Here is a 16203-nt window from a genome sequence, read left to right as displayed (position 1 = left end):
GCATGCTTTCGAACCGCTAGGTTGGTGGGAGCTGGGACAGGCAACGGGAGCTCACTCCGTTGCGTGGATTCGATCTTACGACTGCTTGGTCTTCCGACCCTGCAGCACAGGCTTCTGCGGTTTAGCCCACAGCGCCACCACGTCCCTTGTTTTGATATATAAAGCCCTAAATGGCTTGGGCCCTGGATACTTGAAGGACCGCCTCCTTCCATATGAGCCTACCTGGCAGTTAAGATGTAGCCAGGGGGCCCTTTTGAAAGAGCCATCCCTCAAGGATGTAAGAGGGATGGCTTGTAGACAAAGGGCCTTCTCGGCAGCGGCCCCCAGACTATGGAATGCCCTCCCAACTGAAATTCATCTGGCGCCGACGTTGATGACATTTTGGCACCAGGTCAAAACCTTCCTGTTCCAGAAGGCTTTTAATTGAAATAACATCAACTGTGGGTCCTGATGATGGTAATTTTAATTGCATTTTAATTGTATTTTAATCATTTTATTTTTATTGTATTGAATTTTAATTATTGTAAGCTGCCCAGAGACCTCTGGGTATAGTGGGCGGCATATAAATTAAGTAAGTAAGTAAGTAAGTAAGTAAGTAAGTAAGTAAGTAAGTAAGTAAGTAAGTAAGTAACTAACTAACTAACTAAATAAATAAATAAATAAATAAATAAATAAATAAATAAATAAATAAATAAATAAATAAATAAATAAATAAATAAATAAATAAATAAATAAATAAATTAGTGTGTGTCCTGGCATGATCGAGAACAGATCCAGCTCCTCCTCTATATGACTACCCTTCAAGTATTGGAAAAGTGCTATCCTATCTCCCCTCAGTCTTCTTTTCTCAGAGGCTAAACATGCCAATTTCTTTCAGTTTTAGCTCAGAGGGTTTGGTTTCCAGTCCCCTGATCATCCTTGTTGCTCTGCTATGAACTTGATAATGTTTGCTGGCATCCTTCTTAAAGTGTGGAGTCTAGAACTGGGCACAGTACTCTAGATGAGGCCTAATAATTGCCGAATGGAGGATGACTACTCATAGTACCTCATGCGATTTGGACTATAAAGTGACCCAGGTGTTCTTGGACTGCAACTCTCCGAAACCATGGCCAGCTGGTGGTAAAGGCTTCTGGGAATTGCAGTCTAGGAACTCCTGGGCTACCCAAGGCTGAGAATCACTGCCCTGAACTAGAGGCTGACAGGGCAGCTGCAATTCTGACACACAGTCAAAGAATGGAAAGGCAGCCCAGCCAATCTTGTCCCCTGGCATCAAATGAGCCCACCTCTAACCTATTAAACAGGAACCAATTGATGAAGAAAATAAAATCGAGAGGAGATGGAAATCCCCCACTGAGGACTGTAAAGGGTTGTTGATGCTTGTTTGGAAGTTCCCACACACATTTTGTCCGAATGCCAATCCGTAACGTATACCTCTGTTCCACCTCCCTCTGCTTCCCTATGCCTTTTCCCACCATTATGCAATTTTTCATGTACCCCTAAATGTCTTGGTCTGTACACTTGGGGGTACACACACCCCAGGTTGGGAACCACTGCTCTAAGTCATCTTTCTGTACCCTGGTGTCCTTCACCAAGGAATTGAACTCCAGCCTACGGAAGGCCCAGTGACGGGCAAGGCTCATGACAACCCTGGATTCTTGACACACAGCTTATTTTTGCTTCTGTTGGGCATCTCTTAAGGTGCTTCATACAAGAGTTGAAACAGGGACACATTCTATTACGTTTTGCTACCTGACAGACACGAAGAGAAAGAGATGGTTTTAAAGCAAGAGAGTCTCTTTTTTTTTCTTACTGTCATTTGTCTTTCTCAAGATGCCTTTCGTTGGCAAGAGGTTTTAGCACCAATCCATCCTTTTCCTTTGGAAAGAAATTGACCATCCCAGAGGTCCTCTCCTGAAGGACAGGAGAAGCAAGGGAAAGGCTGTTCCTTTCTGTGGACCAAAGGAATAAGTGAGCTTGCGAAATCTCTTCCTACCCACAGGAAACTTTCTTGAAGGTGTTTAAGAGGCTTATCTGCTTAAACCCTCCCTTTAATTACACTGAGCCTCTGTTGCCAATGCAAGGATTGTCTGTAATAGCTATCTCTGCAGCCTCTGCCACCTCATGTAGACGCAGTCCACTTCCACCTGCAGAACAAGAGTGATGAGATTGACCTGCCATGCAGTGCTGTTGTAAAGATTACACAGGTCTTGGCAACAGTAGAGCAGCTCCATGGAGACCATCGCCTCTTGAAGCACAACCTATTTAAAAACAGCAACCTGTCTATTAATTTTTCCCATATACTTCTTTGTAGCCCCTTAGGTTTGGGGATAACCTAAAAGGCTCGTTCCAGAAACTTTTAATACCTTAAGGATTAATTTTTGCCTTGTCTTTAGGTGTAACTGTAAAGAAAGGCAAGAAGACTGTTAACATCTGTGCACCTGTTGTGATTTCTGATGCTGGCATCTTTAACACCTATGAAAGACTGTTGCCAGAAGAACTGCAAGTTTTGCCAGGTAAGACACCATAGAGCAATCCAAGCTAATGCAAAAGTACAGAGAGTCTGGAGGTACCTCTTCTCTGTGTGTCTCCTGCTGCAGACAGTCTAGCCTGGAATTCATTAGGATCCCTTCAATTGTACAGTCAAGAGGAAGTCTTTGAGTCTGGATCAGAGGAACAGTGCCGAGAAGGGAATGAGTATTCAAATTCCCTCTCCCAATGTATTTAAGCGAACCCTTTTCCAACACCTTTAGAGTGAAAAATGCCAGCACCTTTGTTCCCCCATCCGTCTTTATTTGTTTATTTATCATTTTTATATTTCTTAAATTTATATTCTGCCTCATTAGTTTCATGCACTATTTTGGGTGGCTTACAGAAGTCAAAAACATACAATGATACGCTTAAATAAGCAATTTTTAAAAACACAAACATTTCAAGAGACATAAATTGTAGGAATGAAACGTGGGATGCGAGGCATGTAAACAAACAATCAAATAGGAAAAACGAAAACAAAAAGAGAGAGGAGAAAAGAAGGAAAAATACATCAGGGAAGGTTGCCAAAAAAGAGACCTCTCTATACAGCCGTTTTAAAGTGCCTTTTAAATGTGGGGAGGGAGGGAGCCAAGCGCAGCTCTATGGGAAGATGGCTCCAGAGTATTGGTGCCAGAGCAGAAGAAAGCCCTGTTTTAAGTGGATGATTTCCTGGCCTCCTTTAGAGTAGCTGCTCAGAGACGCACAGTTTGGGAGGATCTCATGGAGTGGATTGATGACCTTGGAGAAAGATGTTCTGACAGGTAATGTGGTTCCATTAAAGGGGGAGAAGCAGATTGAACAAACAGGGGAGGGAGCAATAGTTAAAATTGCATCTACCTGGACCCCACGTTCCCACTTTGAATCTTCCTACAGCTAGAATGGGAGGAAAAAAAAGATAAGCGCTTGGATTATAAATTATCTTCCTGTTTTAAAATCAAAGTTTGACCTGAACATGATACTACCTGGGCCAGAGTAGCAGGAAATGCCCAGCATACTAAATGTCTGACACAAAAACATCTTCCTGCTCCCCTGCTAGTAAACATGCAGTCGTATTAAATTAAACAACAAATGATTTTCTGCCCACTCACGGCCCCCCAAAGCTGCCTCACCCTGTCTCATTGTTCAGGCAGTCCCTGTCATCCAACCTCAAACAGAATGATATTGGACGCCCGGCCTTTCTATGTGGTACAATTATGCAGGAGGCAATGCCACTGAGTCCTAATCCCACTTGATACTCCCCTTACACACCGAGTCTCACATTAGCCTTCTTAGCTGCAGGATTTTCCCAGAGGCTCTAATGAGAATCTGTTATGACCCATGTTCCTTTTTGTGTCACTGCCTTCTCTATGGAGGCCCTTGTGCCCTATATTCTTCTAGCTGCAGTCTTTTCTTCAAAGACTTAAGAGCTTGAACATATTTAAATGCCTGTGTGGCTACTTTAAGCCCATCTGAGCCTGCAGCAATCCAGATTTCATTGGAGAACTGATTCCATCTTAACCAGTTGCTTACCACTTAGCATGTATGACCTTTTAAAAAAAAACCTAGCTACATCTATATTTTCCCAAAAGTTTTATCTTTATAGCATTGAGAATTAATGGCTTTCTATGTACCCATTCAGACACTCTCCTAGCAGGGCTTAAAATTAAATTGTCCCACCAGCACCCCAGAATTCTTTGTGGGTTCTGAGTAGTGATGTAAGTCCTCACATGTCTTGTCCTCATGTCTGGGGACACGGGATTTACAAAATGATCCTTTTTGGCCTTCAGGAGGGTGAGAGATTTTGTGAAGCTCTTCATAAGAGAGGGAAAAGAGAACTAATTTTTGTGCAAACAAAGCAAAATTGCACGAATGGTATATATATGAGAGAGAGAGTGTGTGTGTGTGTTATTTATATTTAAAATATTTTAACCTTGCCTTTCTCCTTGAAAATGACTTGAGGCAACTTACATCATTGAAGACAACATTTAAAGCTAAAAACAGTGAGTGCACAAAACTAAAAGAGATCAAACAATTACTACACTAAAAACTGGTAAAAACAGTCAACAAAGGCAACACCAAAAACACATTCAAAGCATTAAGGCACAACAATTCATTTAAGAATCAATGTATAACGTATAGCGTAGTATAGTATAGTATAGATGCAACTTACTTTACTATGTTGCAACCAGAACAGGCCTGTTTGAATCAATGGAATTTACGAAGGAGTTGACTCATTGAATCCCCACCAATTCAAAGGGTCTAGTGCAACTTATAACATTAAGCAGCAAGATTTCAGCCAAATTGTGCAAAATGATGGCTCTTGCTTTGTTGTATGAACTTTTAGGAAGCAGAAGCATTAGAGAGGGAGCCTGCATCAGACCTAAAAATGGGGGCATGAATAAGTATTTGAATGGCTAGTAGAATGGAGATTCAGATGCTCTTTTAAGGCTCCCCCCAACCCAGCATCTAAGATGTCAGGGAGGATATGAAGAGCCTTGGATGGCTGCATATGTAGTTTTGAATCATGGCTTTCTCTGTCTAGCATTCTTTAGAGTTTGTTTTTATAAAATACATTTTCTGGCACACCTGGCCATTGATTATGCTGGCTGGGGCCAATACACACTGAAGTCCCAAATTTCTAGAGATTGCCAGGTGAGGGAAGACTAGGATACAGGAACATATGAAGATAAGAAATGATGATTATTTGTACTCCAAAAAATATTTTCCAGGTTCTGGCAGAGTTCTGGTTTATAAATGACAAACTAAAGGTGGATTTTTTTCTTTCCTTTGGTGGCATAACAATAATCTGTAGTTTAATAAGAAATGTCTGCTTCTAATTTCCTTCTCAAAATTTTACATGAATAATTGTATGTAAAAGAACGTGCGTTTCTTTCCGTTGGCCTTGTTCTTTGCACTTGGCATTGAGAGTCAAGGTGAAAAGTTGAAACAAGATAGTAGGAGCCTGAATGAACTCACTTGAGCTCCTAACCTTAGAGATCTCATCTTTTTACTGTTTAATGGGAGATTACTCGTATAGGAAAACCTGACCTCCTTTGACACTCTGATTCTGTGATTAACTTTTAGGAGGCGATTATGAGTCCGCTCATGAAAAACCATTTATCCTTGGCTACTGTACCTCCTGTAACTATCCCTTTCGTGGGAGTAGAAATGACTTTGATTAAATTTGAATTGAAGGATGGGGCAATGCATTCAAGTTAAGTGCTCTGTTAAGACGATAGAATTGTAAATCCATGTAAATCAGATATGGGCAGGCTTAAGGGATTGCTGGACCAATTTTTGACCCCCTGGCTCCCCAGCAGGCAGTATCAGCCCCCCTTTCAAGGGGCAGTGACTGGAAGTCCACTACATGGTTTTAGGGCAGGACTTTGCGCCTTGTTTCTAAAGAGGCTTTTCTCCCTTTCTGCTGGGGGGGGGAAACGTTGTGGGAAGGGAGGAGACTAGATGTGGTGCCACGTGCAAGCTAGGAACCCTGCTGGAAGCCTCATTGACTTGATAGAACATGCCATGACTTGCGTTCCACCGAGAGTTTGGGAAGGCAGAGTCACCTCTGGTACATCTATCGCCATACCAGAATTTGACAGAGTTGGACTTTGGACAACATTTAGAAAAAAATGTTTTAATCTAAAGTTTGACTTAAAAGTTTTGTATTATGCCAGATTCCTTGTCTCACAGTCAAGATTGCAATCAGGTTCATCATCTTACTTCTTAATCTTTCACCATCAACTGTTCCCTCCTTTTCCCCCATCCTAGAAATTCAAATGCATCTGTCTATGATACATCATGGTATAGGAGGACTCAGTATTTTCATAGGACTCAATGGTTCCAAGGAAGAACTGGGACTGGAAGCTAAGAACTACTACATCTATCAACACAATGACCTGGATAAAGCGTAAGAGAACTTTGGAATCTGTTTACTTCTGACATCTGGTCTTGAGGGGCAACATCACCTTGGTAGCCCACTGGACTCATTTGCTAGTCTCTCCCATACCATTCATCATAAAGTGGCTCTGCTGAAGTCAGGAGAGCTTATATTGCTAAAAAAAAAAGATAAAATGCATCAGTCAAAAAAGTGGAGGAAAGACACAGATTTGCAGGATATCTGCCTATACTAACATGTATAAAGGCTAATTTAGAAATGTCTTGAAGATCTGTGATTCATTTAGTGATGCGTTTAGTGTCTCGGTCAGTTCAGGCTGCAACTATTTACAGACATGATTGCCACAACTAATTTATCACTTGGAGCCATCATTGAAGGATGGCCTTTGAATGATAGAGACATAGTCTGTCTCTAAGGAGAGGATTGAAGTCCAGGCTCTTCTGCCACGTTTTCCCGGAGCATTAAGATCTCAGCCTCCCTTTTTACCATCCTTTTGCCATCCTCTCTATCACCCTTTTTACCACCTTTGTTGCCGTCTGTTTTAATTTACCCTATTTGGTTATGTATTGATTTATTTTTTATCGTGTTTTAATATTGTTCTGATATTGTTGTTAGCCGCCCAAAATGGCCTTGTTGCCAGATGGTGCAGGATATAAATGCAATCAATCAATCAATCAATCAATTAATCAACCAATAAACAAACAAACAAACAAATAAATAAATAAATAAATAAATAAATAAATAAATAAATAAATAAATAAGGTTCTTGCTAGAAAATGGCCAGTATCTTACATTCAATTCACACAGAATACAGGGCCACCTCAGTGTCATGTCTATAGCTCAGACTGGCTAAGTTGGACATTAGAAGACATTTAGAAATTGTTGTTATAATTTAGATGGGCATAGAATACATCTCACCACAGTGAGGGGCTGAGGAAGCTACATAATGTGTACCTTTTTCAATCTGCTAGCCAGATATTAGTCATGGATGGGTAACTTCAAGGGTTTTGATCATGTACATTAGGCGCATCTCTGGACAACAATAATAACAGAGAAATGGACTTAACAGCAAGGTGATGCTCAATGCTGGCTGTTGGGTAACAGCAGAAAGATTGCCCATTATGGGAGGAAAGATGCTTCAGTGGAGGAAATTGATTCCACAGCACCAGGACTCTTTTGACTGCAGGGTAAACTCACCAAATATTCCACTAGCTCATTAATTATACTCATTAATTAGGGTCAATAATGTTCCTCTAGCTTTTCCACGTGCTGTATTCACATCACAGAGTTAATAAAAATTATTTGGGGTACATGAATCTGGATTGAATGGACAAGTCATTTTCTCACGACTCAATCCCTATCCCACATTGTTTATCTTGCCAAGAAAATGGCACACCACAATCTATACAAGCACTGGATTTCCCCTGCATCTTTAGTGCTTAATTTCCATCTCAAATGGGAGACAGCTCTGATACTACCCTTGTAGTTGAATAGATCAGGAAATGGTCTGTGACTCACCCAGTATCATTAAAAAATTTCATATGCTTGTACCTCATTTTATTTTTAACATAATTCATGTCATGATCAATTAAAATAAAAACTACACCACCTTAAAAGGCATTTGTGTATTTATATAACACATATTTTCTGTCTCACGTGAGGCATATTCCTCCCAAAAGAAACATAAAAAGAGTAAAAAGACACCTTAAATATTTATTTATTTATTTAGCAATTACTTCAGAGCTATCTTTCCCAACCTGGTACCTTACAGATACCTTGGTCTACAACTCCCATGAGTCATATAAATACTGGGTGAAGGGCCTCCCCCTAGTATTTCACCTGACCAATTTGCAGCATTTTTTAAATCCAAAGTGGAGGCCATCCGCCGTGACCTTTCTCCTCTTTTAAATACAATGGATTGAGCAGAGATGTCCAGGACTCTGCCTTGCCCGGTAATTCTTGACTCCTTTCAGCCTGTACCTTGGTAAACAAGGCGCTTGATCGCTGTCGGGCCACCACCTCTTCTCTCGACCTTTGTCCGGCCTGGCTAATCAAAGCAGCCAGGCCTGTAACAACCGAATGGGCCACCGCAATAATTAATGGGTCTCTTCAGGAGGGCAAGGTACCCCTTGCCCTCAAGGAGACACTCATTAGGCCCATTAGGAAGAAACCAAATTTGGCGACGGACGACATTGGCAATTATAGGCCCGTCACCAATGTTTCTTTCCTTAGCAAAGTGGTTGAGAGGGTGGTGGCAGATCAGCTTCAGGCGCTCTTGGACGAAACCAACGCTCTGGACCCATTCCAGTCGGGCTTCAGGCCGCGCTATGGTACAGAGACGGCACTGGTCGCACTGCTGGATGACCTGTTGAGGGAGGCTGATGGGGGCAATGTGTCCTTGTTGGTCCTCCTCGACATCTCGGCGGCCTTTGATACCGTTAACCACGGTATCCTCCTGGGGAGGCTCTCCGAGTTGGGAATTGGTGGCCTGGCACTTGCCTGGCTCCGTTCCTTCTTGGAGGACCGACCCCAGAGAGTTCAGCTTGGGGAGAGTGTACATCTATATGAGGCCGCTAGGTGGGGTCATCAGGGGATGTGGGGCATCGTGTCACCAATATGCTGATGACACACAGCTCTACATCTCCTTTTCATCTACCTCAGTGGATGCCGTACTGTCCCTTCAGCGCTGCCTGGAGACTGTACTGGAATGGATGCAGTCGAACGGGTTGAGGCTGAACCCGGACAAGACGGAGGTCTTGAGGGTGGGTGGTCCTTCCACCAGTGGTATAGGCAACTCCCTTTCTTTTGGGGGGGACGACCCTTGCCGCAAAGAGTGAGGTCCGCAACTTGGGGGTACATCTGGACCCGGCGCTTACCATGGAAACCCAGGTAGCGTCCATGGCCCGCTCTGCCTATTTCCATCTATGGCGGATTGCCCAGCTGCGACCCTATCTTGATCGGGGGGCCCTCACTACTCTAGTCCACACGCTCGTAATCTCAAGATTAGACCATTGTAACGCACTCTACGTGGGGCTACCTTTGAGGCTGACGCGGAAACTTCAGATGGTCCAGAATACGGCAGCCAGGCTCCTTAGTGGGGTGAGAAAACACCAGCATATCTCTCCCACTCTGGCTGCTTTGCACTGGTTGCCCATCCGTTTCAGCATTGACTTCAAAGTGCTAATGATCACTTATAAAGCCCTAAGCGGTTTGGGACCTCAATATCTGGCAGATCGTCTTTTCCCACCCAGATCTACCCGAATCACCCGACATAGCCAGCAGGGGCGGCTGAGGGGTTTGACGCCGAGGGAGGCCCGGAAGGAAAAAACAAGAAATCGGGCCTTCTCGGCGGTGGCCCCTCGGCTGTGGAACACCCTCCCCACTGAAATTCAGCTGGCACCCTCGCTGGGCATTTTTAAAAGCCAGCTGAAAACTTGGCTATTCAAGCAGGCCTTCCCTTCAGTCAATTAAGTCATTCTTATTTTTCTTCTTTTATTCTTGCCATCTTGGGACTCTTTGCTTTAAATTAACTGTTAAAATCGTAAATTTATATTATATTTTATATCATTTTGTTTTTTAATGTAAAACTGTATATTTTAAATTGTTTTTATCTTCTAAGTTGTGAGCCGCCCAGAGTAGACTATGTCTAGATGGGCGGCATATAAATGCAATCAATCAATCAATCAAATAAAGGATGGCTAGTTGCCATGGATGATGAAAGTTGTGGTCTCAAAATCTGGAGGTAAGGGTATAATGAATATTTTTAGATTATTCTCATATTTGAAGAAAAGGAGTGTCTCGATACGCTAACAAAATTTGCTGTAATATTTACCCTTTTATCAGAACAGCATTCTTTTTCAAAAAACGAAAACGGATTGTTTTCAAAACCTTACATTTTCCATGAAATACAAGCTTTCCTGTGCAAATTTTTGTGTGTGTATAAAAGCCATTTGTGTGCCAAATTCAGGAAATTCTCAAAATGTTTACAGTCTCACTCACTGAGAAGAAAACTTTTAATTTTTTTCCTTGCATATGATAACAAAATAAACACAGGTTTTTTTATCTCTATCTGTAGAGCAGTGCGCTGTAGAAGGCTGCTTTAGAAGGGATGTTGATGTCTATGTTAGGGAACATATTGGGGATGAGAAGGAGAGTAATCCTTTCCTCCTTTCTCTGCTGTATCTCCTCCCCCGTCCCCAAGCTACTGTTTGGTAAAAGAGAGAAACTATCATTGGTACCAAGGATTTCCCTCTCTGGGACCTGAAGGTTTACAGAAGAGTCAGGGCAAAAATGGCACAGGAAAAAATGGTTAAAAACTACTACTGAACCCATGGTTTGGAAATATTATCCTTTTGTTTGGTTTTTTTACTACAGTTCCCAGAATCCCCCAGATTAGTGGTCATATTGGTTGAGGTATTATGTCTATAGTAGTCTAGGAAAGTAATTTTTCCTAGCTTTGCTCTGGCCTGATTACACCCCTTTTGTGAAGGGATGCTCTATAAATTAAGAAAAATAATCATGCAAAACAGGAAAAATAGGGAGACAACAGGTTAGGGTGAAGGACAGCGTTGCAGGGCTAGAAATTTCCTTTTAAAAATGTTAAGTAGCTGCAGATATTGCTCTTTGTCCCTAAAAAGCATTTAAAATTATTTTGGTAATTTAAAAAAGCAGATCCTGACTTGCTCATTTTTCAAACATTGCTAAATAGTTACTTCTAAGTTTGTCTGTTTGTTTTAAATTAGAATGCCAGTGTTCTATGGTACAAAGCATGCCTCAGTGATACTGCACACATCCTGTAGCTATAAAAGAAACTGAAATAATTAATGCACAAAAGGAGGGCTTGTTCTCTAATATATTACAATTGCAATGTAACCAGAAGTACTGTACTGTATATCTACACTTGTAGATTATAAGCTGAATATGAGCCAACTGCAAAAAAGGCAAATGCTACTTTAAGGCTGCGTTAACAAAATATAATCTCCAAATCCTTTGAAGTATTAGTTGGGACCTCTGAGTTATATCCCCCCCCCCTGAAAAAACAGGTCCACCTAGGAAATTATTCCTTAGGACAGAGCCGTGGCAGTTAATGCACTATCAAACTGCTGTTAACTATGCGGTGTATTGTATATATACAACTTGTTATTCTTTAGTTACTGTAGTAAATGGCTTTGAATTCGCAGTCAGTCATGGAACCTCACTTGGGTGTGTGTGGAAGTGGTAAAACTACTCCTTGAATACCCCACCTTGAAAATCCTATTGAGGTAACTATAATTCAGTGCCAGGATATAATACAATATCATGGGCATCCTTCAGTCTCGAGAGACTATGGTAACATGCTCTGAATCGAGGAATGTCCTCTCCAGAGCATGAAGCCTGGGTAAAGGAATATGGAGGATAGGCTGTTACTCAAGCAGCAGATCCCCCCCTCTCCATGTTGCTGAAATGGTCCAATGGAAAGGCAAAAGCCAATACAACTGGTTCCAGCAACGTCGCAGGAGTTGGCAGAACGACATGAACTGCCTTCGGGACTCCAGCTCCGGATTTTGCCTCTAGGTTAACTCCTGAAGCCTTTTCCATCAGTGGATATAGCCGCAAGGCAGCGGAGGTTTGAAATTGGAGTTTTCCTTCTCCTAGATGGGCTGCCTTCCATGGCTGACGAGCCCCACCTACCCAGCCTGCTGTTTAATAGTGCCGAAGTATGATCCAACCCTTAGAACTTTCCTGCCTCCCACATGTATGCACATCTAATTGGATTTCCTATTTACCATAATAGGGCCAGAGATAGAATCAGAGAATTTGAGAATTTTGCGCGCCTAATGGCGTGCAGTCCTGGGGCACGCTCATTTAAAGCAGAAAGCCCCACCCCCTAAGCCCCATCTCCAGGCCATGTGGTAGTGGAGACAAAAAGAAAACCCAGGAAAAAAACTCAGCAAAATATTCATTCAGGCAACCTGTTACTTGTAAATCTGTTTTATGTTACAGTTTTATATCAAAGTGATGTGGATGCTCACTGTTGTCTCACCTCCAAATTAAGGCATGCTGTTTTGTTGCTTTTGAAAAATTTATTTAACCACAGACCATCACAGAGAGGAAAGCAAAGGTCTATTGTTGATATGCCACAGAAAAATGATGCCACCTTCAACTGTTTCAAACTATTATTTGTAAAATAGTGTAACAAAGTAGTGCTGAAAGTCTTTATAAACTGAAGGAAGTCTTTATTTCTTGAAAGGTTTGTTTCTTACTTTAATTCCTCACGAGAAACTGCTCCAAAGAAGATCCCTCTGTTGTATATTGCATCTCCATCAGCTAAGGACCCTCTGTGGGAGAAGAGATACCCAGGTATGAGTGCTGTGCAAATCAGAAATCTAACGTTGATAGCAACAGTGGCATAGTGGTCATTATAATGGTAGTAAAGAAGTGGAGGAAATAGAGGACGATCAGCATGGGGACTTTGTAATCCACAGAATCCTGTGTGCAAATTCAGAAAGTACTCAAAAGAATCTTATGCAGCCTGGGACCTATCTTGGAACAGAGCCCAGGACTAACATGCCATGGTGGGCCTGTTGACAGTGGTTAGACCAAGAACTGCACCTTTGTCCTATGAAGCATGTTCTGGTTGCACTGCTGTTGCAAGAAGAAAGTCTGCCACAATCATTAGGCAGAGTGAGGAAACTCTTATCAGGGGACAGTTGCTGGGGGAGGCAGCGGCGGCAGCAGCAGGAGTAGCTCACCAGTCATCTCTTGAGCCCCCTAAACTCTCTCGCCTTTCGAAGGATGGGGTTGCATGTGTTGCACAGCATGGCCTCCAGCCCCGTAAAGCATCCTGTTGTCCTCAGGCGTGGTGGTGAGCCCTATCCTGTTGGTAATATAGAAATAAGTTTCAATTCCCAGCTAGCTTCTCTGCATGGAATGAAGAGGGGTGCTATCTTGTCCTTGGCCTCAGGAAGCAAAATCTCTTGGGTCAGCTTTACTTTTTTTTTTTTAAGTCCCTCTTTGAACCCCTTTTGCTGCCTCGGCCCCTTGCCAAACCCTCTACGTGTAGGAGACTGTCAAAAGCCCAATAGATTTCTAATAAAAACTTGACATCTTTCTTATTTCAGGAAAGTCTACTCTCATTGTCCTGGCAGTTGCAAAATATGAGTGGTTTGAGGAATGGAAGGAAGAAAAAGTCACTAAGAGAGGAACAGAGTACGAGAGCTTAAAGAATACCTTTGTGGATAATATGATGGACACCATTTTGAAATTTTACCCTCAGATAAAAGATAGGGTAAGAGCATTTTCTTTCTAGGCAATCTTTAAGCATTTATTGAGCATTTATTTACATCAAATCTTGGACAGAGTGTATCTCAAAGATCTTACCACCATCTCCTTCAAATCCTGTCCTTTCAAGATGAACTGAGAAGACCCTCTTAGTTCTATCCAGTGGCCACTGGTGACTTCAGTTTCAGGGGGAGTGCTGGGAATCCATGTTGGGTTTTAGTTTGCACCTCACACAAGTTATTCAAGTATTGAACCTATTTTGAGGATAGCGCTCAGCACTATGGAAGTTCAAGCTAAAACCCAGAGTGGATTCACAGCTTTCACAAAAGAGGAGTCAGCAACATCCACCACTGGCTCTAATCACTTTTGAGCAAGCCCATAATATTAGTTGCAATTTGGGACTAAACTCTTTTGGTCCTTCTGGAACTTTCCTAGAAGCAAGGACTGCTCTAGACTTGCCTTCTAATTTTTTAAAAAATCAGAAGATGACAAGGGGAGTTTACAGCATAATGCTGGAGCCAGCTTTGTCATCTTCCTCCACGATGTCTCATTCCATGCCCCCAATTTTCTGTCGGTGTTTTTCTTCCTCAGAAACTTGAGATTTTGTGGCCACTGGGGTCTTGTCCCTCCAGATAGCTTGGACTTGCGTTCTTATTCATACCCACCAGTAGCCAGAGATTATGGGATGTAGTCCAAAACACTGAAGAAAGGCACGACTATAAAGAGGCTGTATCTCTACCGCTTTGTCATATTCAGAGTCACGGATACTCCCTCGAGGTTCTGCAGGGTCCCTCCTGAACAGCAAGCAGCTCCGTTTGTTTTATCTTAAGTAATCACCCATATGAAGATAAAAAATAGCCCTGAAGGAAATCATGGGCAAAGAGGTAGTGTTGGTGGTAGTTGGGAGGGACAGGTAAACGATGGGCTGGAAAAAAGTGGCTGACCTTTACAACCAAAACTGTGGTATACTTGTAAAACCCCAAGCGGGGGCAGAGGGGAAGAAAAAAAGGAAGTGGGTGCCATTTGAAACCACAGTGAGGCTTGACATCATGTGATATAACAGAAGTTACTGCTGATTTGGTCCATTTTTTTTGCCCCTGACAGTGCAGTTCTGGCCTTGGATATATTTCGCCTGGAGAAGAAAAGATTGGGAGGTGATAGGAGGGCCCTTTTCAGGTACCTGCAAGGTATAAGGAAGCAGGGCAAGGCTGCCAGGGGTTAAGATCCAAGCCATTGGATTCAAATTACAGTGGTGCCTCACTTTATGACGTTAATTCGTTCCAGCGAAATCGCTGTGGAGCGAAAACGTCGTAAAGCGAAATAAAAAAGCCCATTTAAATGCATTGAAACCCGTTCAATGCGTTTCAGTGGGCTGAAAACTCACTGTCCAGCAAAGATCCTCCATAGGGGCAGCCATTTTCGGTGCCTGTGCAGTGATGAATCCATCCCTAAACACAGCGGGGGGCCATTTTCTTCAGCCGGCGGCCAGTTTGTACAAGAAAGGTGATCTGATTAAATGCTAATAAACACTTCCTGATAGTAAAAACTGTTTGACAGTGGAACAGATTACCTCACAAGGTCTTAGACTCTCCTTTGTTAGACAGAGGCCTTTAGACAAAGGTTGGATGGCCATCTGTCAAGGATGGAGTTGCTCAGTCCCAGGGCACCAGCTGGGAGTCTCAGGAAATTGCGGTGCTTCTCAGAGTTTGCAGGCAGAGATATAAATCTCAGGACAAGCAAGAAGAGGGGAAACGTTTGGTTTTTTTTTTCCTTTATGTGGTGGCTTTAAAGCCTCAGAATCTCTCTCTTCCCCCACTCCTCAATAGCACCAAAGTTCACTTGACTTACCACAATGGTGTCTATGATTTAGTGTGGTTAATCTATATTGTCTGTCTATCCATTATGATTATTGTCTCTTTCTCCTTCACAACCACACCTTCTCTTACAGTTATTACACAAGGGGGCCCACCTCCTAGTCTCTGGATCTGGCCCTCCGATCTCAAAGAATGGGAGGCTCTTGATCGGGCTCCATTTTTATTTCTTTTCCTTTTTTTATAAATAAATAAATAAATAAAATTACTGATGTCTTGAGAGCCATTTTTAAATTTCATTTTTTAAAAAACAAGATGTGTTTATTTGTCTATGGTTTCTTCTCAACAGATTGAGTATATCTCAGCAGGAACGCCTCTCACCAATTCCCACTACATAGGTTCTCCCCGAGGAGAGATGTACGGTGCAGAGCACAGCATCTCGCGCCTGCAGGCAGACGTGGCAGCCAAAATGAGACCTCAGACTCCTGTCCCAAACCTCTATCTGACAGGTACGTACCTGTTGCTCATCTCTTCCTAGATGCCACAACTCTTGACTGCAGTGTGTTCTGCTTTGCTTTGTTAGAGGAGGCAGGTAGAATTAATTCCTTGGTACTGGATGAGGATTTAAGGATATAAACAGAGCCACACAGGATCAGATAAAAGACTTATCTAGTCCGCCATCCTGCTTACTCAATGGCCAACCAGGGACCTATGAGACACCCACAA

The 16203-nt window shown here is 42.5% G+C and overlaps 1 protein-coding gene and 1 long non-coding RNA gene across 2 annotated transcripts in view; both read left to right on the top strand.

The window, feature by feature from the left end:
• LOC144584198 (uncharacterized) overlaps nucleotides 1–16203 on the top strand; it is a 465271-nt gene that overhangs the window by 36135 nt on the left and 412933 nt on the right. The gene's annotated exons all lie outside the window — the stretch shown is intronic.
• RETSAT (retinol saturase) overlaps nucleotides 1–16203 on the top strand; it is a 48837-nt gene that overhangs the window by 24982 nt on the left and 7652 nt on the right. The window contains exons 6-10 of the mRNA XM_072978896.2: nucleotides 2394–2513; nucleotides 6280–6418; nucleotides 12636–12745; nucleotides 13507–13673; nucleotides 15827–15986. Of these exons, the coding sequence (XP_072834997.2) occupies nucleotides 2394–2513; nucleotides 6280–6418; nucleotides 12636–12745; nucleotides 13507–13673; nucleotides 15827–15986 (696 nt within the window). The remainder of the gene's footprint in view (nucleotides 1–2393; nucleotides 2514–6279; nucleotides 6419–12635; nucleotides 12746–13506; nucleotides 13674–15826; nucleotides 15987–16203) is intronic.

This window comes from Pogona vitticeps, chromosome 8, assembly GCF_051106095.1.
Source record: "Pogona vitticeps strain Pit_001003342236 chromosome 8, PviZW2.1, whole genome shotgun sequence".
NCBI classification, from domain to species: Eukaryota; Metazoa; Chordata; class Lepidosauria; order Squamata; family Agamidae; genus Pogona; species Pogona vitticeps.
This window is presented reverse-complemented; position numbering and strand designations above follow the sequence as displayed.